Source organism: Pundamilia nyererei, unplaced genomic scaffold (genome assembly GCF_000239375.1).
Source record: "Pundamilia nyererei isolate P.nyererei 1_Seehausen unplaced genomic scaffold, PunNye1.0 scaffold00203, whole genome shotgun sequence".
Taxonomy (NCBI): domain Eukaryota; kingdom Metazoa; phylum Chordata; class Actinopteri; order Cichliformes; family Cichlidae; genus Pundamilia; species Pundamilia nyererei.
Genome location: NW_005187604.1, coordinates 887,836 through 889,963, shown reverse-complemented (window position 1 = coordinate 889,963; position 2,128 = coordinate 887,836). Strand labels below are relative to the sequence as shown.

The 2,128-nt window shown below is 43.1% G+C and overlaps 1 protein-coding gene across 1 annotated transcript in view; it reads right to left on the bottom strand.

Annotated features, from left to right (window-relative positions):
- The window catches only part of cdca2 (cell division cycle associated 2), a 33,625-nt gene that overhangs the window by 18,076 nt on the left and 13,421 nt on the right, over positions 1–2,128 (bottom strand). The window contains exons 6-7 of the mRNA XM_005747762.1: positions 349–478; positions 200–288 (exon numbers count right to left, since the gene is read on the bottom strand). Coding sequence (XP_005747819.1) covers positions 200–288; positions 349–478 — 219 coding nt within the window. The remainder of the gene's footprint in view (positions 1–199; positions 289–348; positions 479–2,128) is intronic.

Genomic DNA, 2,128 nt, shown 5'->3' with positions numbered 1-2,128 from the left:
TGCTAGTTATTCCTGCGTCTTTTGGGATCTTGCAAAGCTTCAAACGACGCGTCGACGATTTTAATCGACTAATCGTGGCAGCCTTATATCAGACCATATTGGCCTTTTTTAAATTTTTTTTTATTAATTCACCAACACTCTAAACTGCTTATTGCTAAATACATGCATGATGTTCTTCACTACGGCAACTCAAACGAACATCGACTTCTTCGCTGAATATGCACCAATTCAGCCGAGCGGAACCTTTGGCTACACTGGAGCAAGCCACTGTGCATCGAGCCTCAAAGGCTAAACCAAGATAAAAGGTCAGTTACTCTAACAAGGCCACAGAGAGCGACATGTGCTCACCTGTGGGCTTCATCTCCGGCAACAAAGGGAGTGAGGGGATGCGGAAGGGGGAGGAACGCTGCGGTGGCGAAACGGCTGCAGGATCATCAGGAGGTGGTCGGCTGAGGCTTTGGAGTTCAAAGACCTCATCCTATTAAGAGAGCACACATGAGAGCTTTCATTCTGTAGTTCAAGGACAAGGACAGAACACAGAGAACAGATATTTGCATTTTAGCCAAGACTAGCATAATTTTTTGTACATAAAATCCAGAAGGACACTGGAGCACAGAACAACCATAATCATTTCATCTAATCAGTTCACAGCAGGCATCCTTTAAATATCTTTTTTTGCAGACACTTCTGATGAGAGCAGGAATTGCTCAGTTATCATGAATAGCCCCAAAAATGACTTGGAAAAGATCAGAAGGCATAACCGAGAATGTTCTACCTTATATGAAAGCACAAACAAGAGGACACGAGTGTGAAAAGGACTCCGAACAACAGAATAGTAACATTTCTAAAAACTGGGCTTATTTTCTGTTTCCTAGTTTGACAACAACCATCAACACATCAGATCAAAATATTTAAGCTGAAATACTGACACATACTATATTGCCAAAAGCATTCACTAGTCTGCCTTGATATGCATATTAACTTCAGTAACATCCCATTCCTAATCCATACGACTTAATTTGATGTTGGTTAACCTTTTGCAGCTATAACAGCTTCGACTCTTCTGTGAAGGCGTTTCACAAGGTTTATGAGTGTGTTTATGGGAATTTTGACCATTCTTCCAGAAGCACGTCAAACACTGAAGGTCTGGCTCACAGTCTCGGCTCTAATTCACCCCAAGGTGTTCTGTCGGGTTAAGGTTGGGTTCTGTGCAGGCCAGCCAAGTTCTTCCACACCAAACTCACTTATCCATGTTGTGTCTTTGTGCTGGTGCACAGTCAAGTTGGAACAGGAACAGGACACGCCCAAACTGTTCACACAGCATGAAATCGTCCAAAATGTCTTGGACGATTAAGAGTTTAACTAGAAGTAAGCTGCCGAGCTCAGCTCCTGAAAAACAGCCCCACACGATAATCCCCCCCCCCGTCCAAACTTTACACTTGGGTCAATGCAGACATGGAAACTTATTCCATGAAGCTCTCTATGAACTGTTCTTGAGCCAATGTGAAGGCCTCCCACATGAAGTCTGGAGTTCTGTAGCGACTGACTCATAAAGCCTGAGGATTTAACTTTCATTCTAAACAGTTACAGACCATCACTGGCCCACTGCCAAACTGTACATGCTGGATGATGTTGTAGTCAGTGTAATGTTCACCACAGTACCTCCAGACTCTTTCATACCTTTTCAACTGACCTCATTAAGAACCTGCTTTCATCTGTTAATAGAACAAGCCACTGATAGCAGGCCTGCTAGTTGTGCAGTTCTCTTCAGAAAGCCAAATGAGCTGCACAGTGCTGGGCTGTTAGATGGACCAGTGTATACCGAATTCATCTGCCCAGTTATCACCAGAGGGGTGTGCTATAAAGCAACTTTGATATATTCAGACTTTCCTTGTTTTAGCTGGCTCTACAAAACCTGAAATCCAAGTGGGAACTCAAGGGTACCACAACAAAGTCTGTGTCTTGGTGAAACTGAAAACTAACTTTAAGCTTGACATATCTCGCTAACCCATTAATCTTGTTTTGTGGTACAGTCATCTGTGTGACTGCAGCTATGGCTGGGCCATATCATACCGTTCACGGTAATACTGGTATAATGTTGGGCAATGATAAGAAAATGAAATCTCGC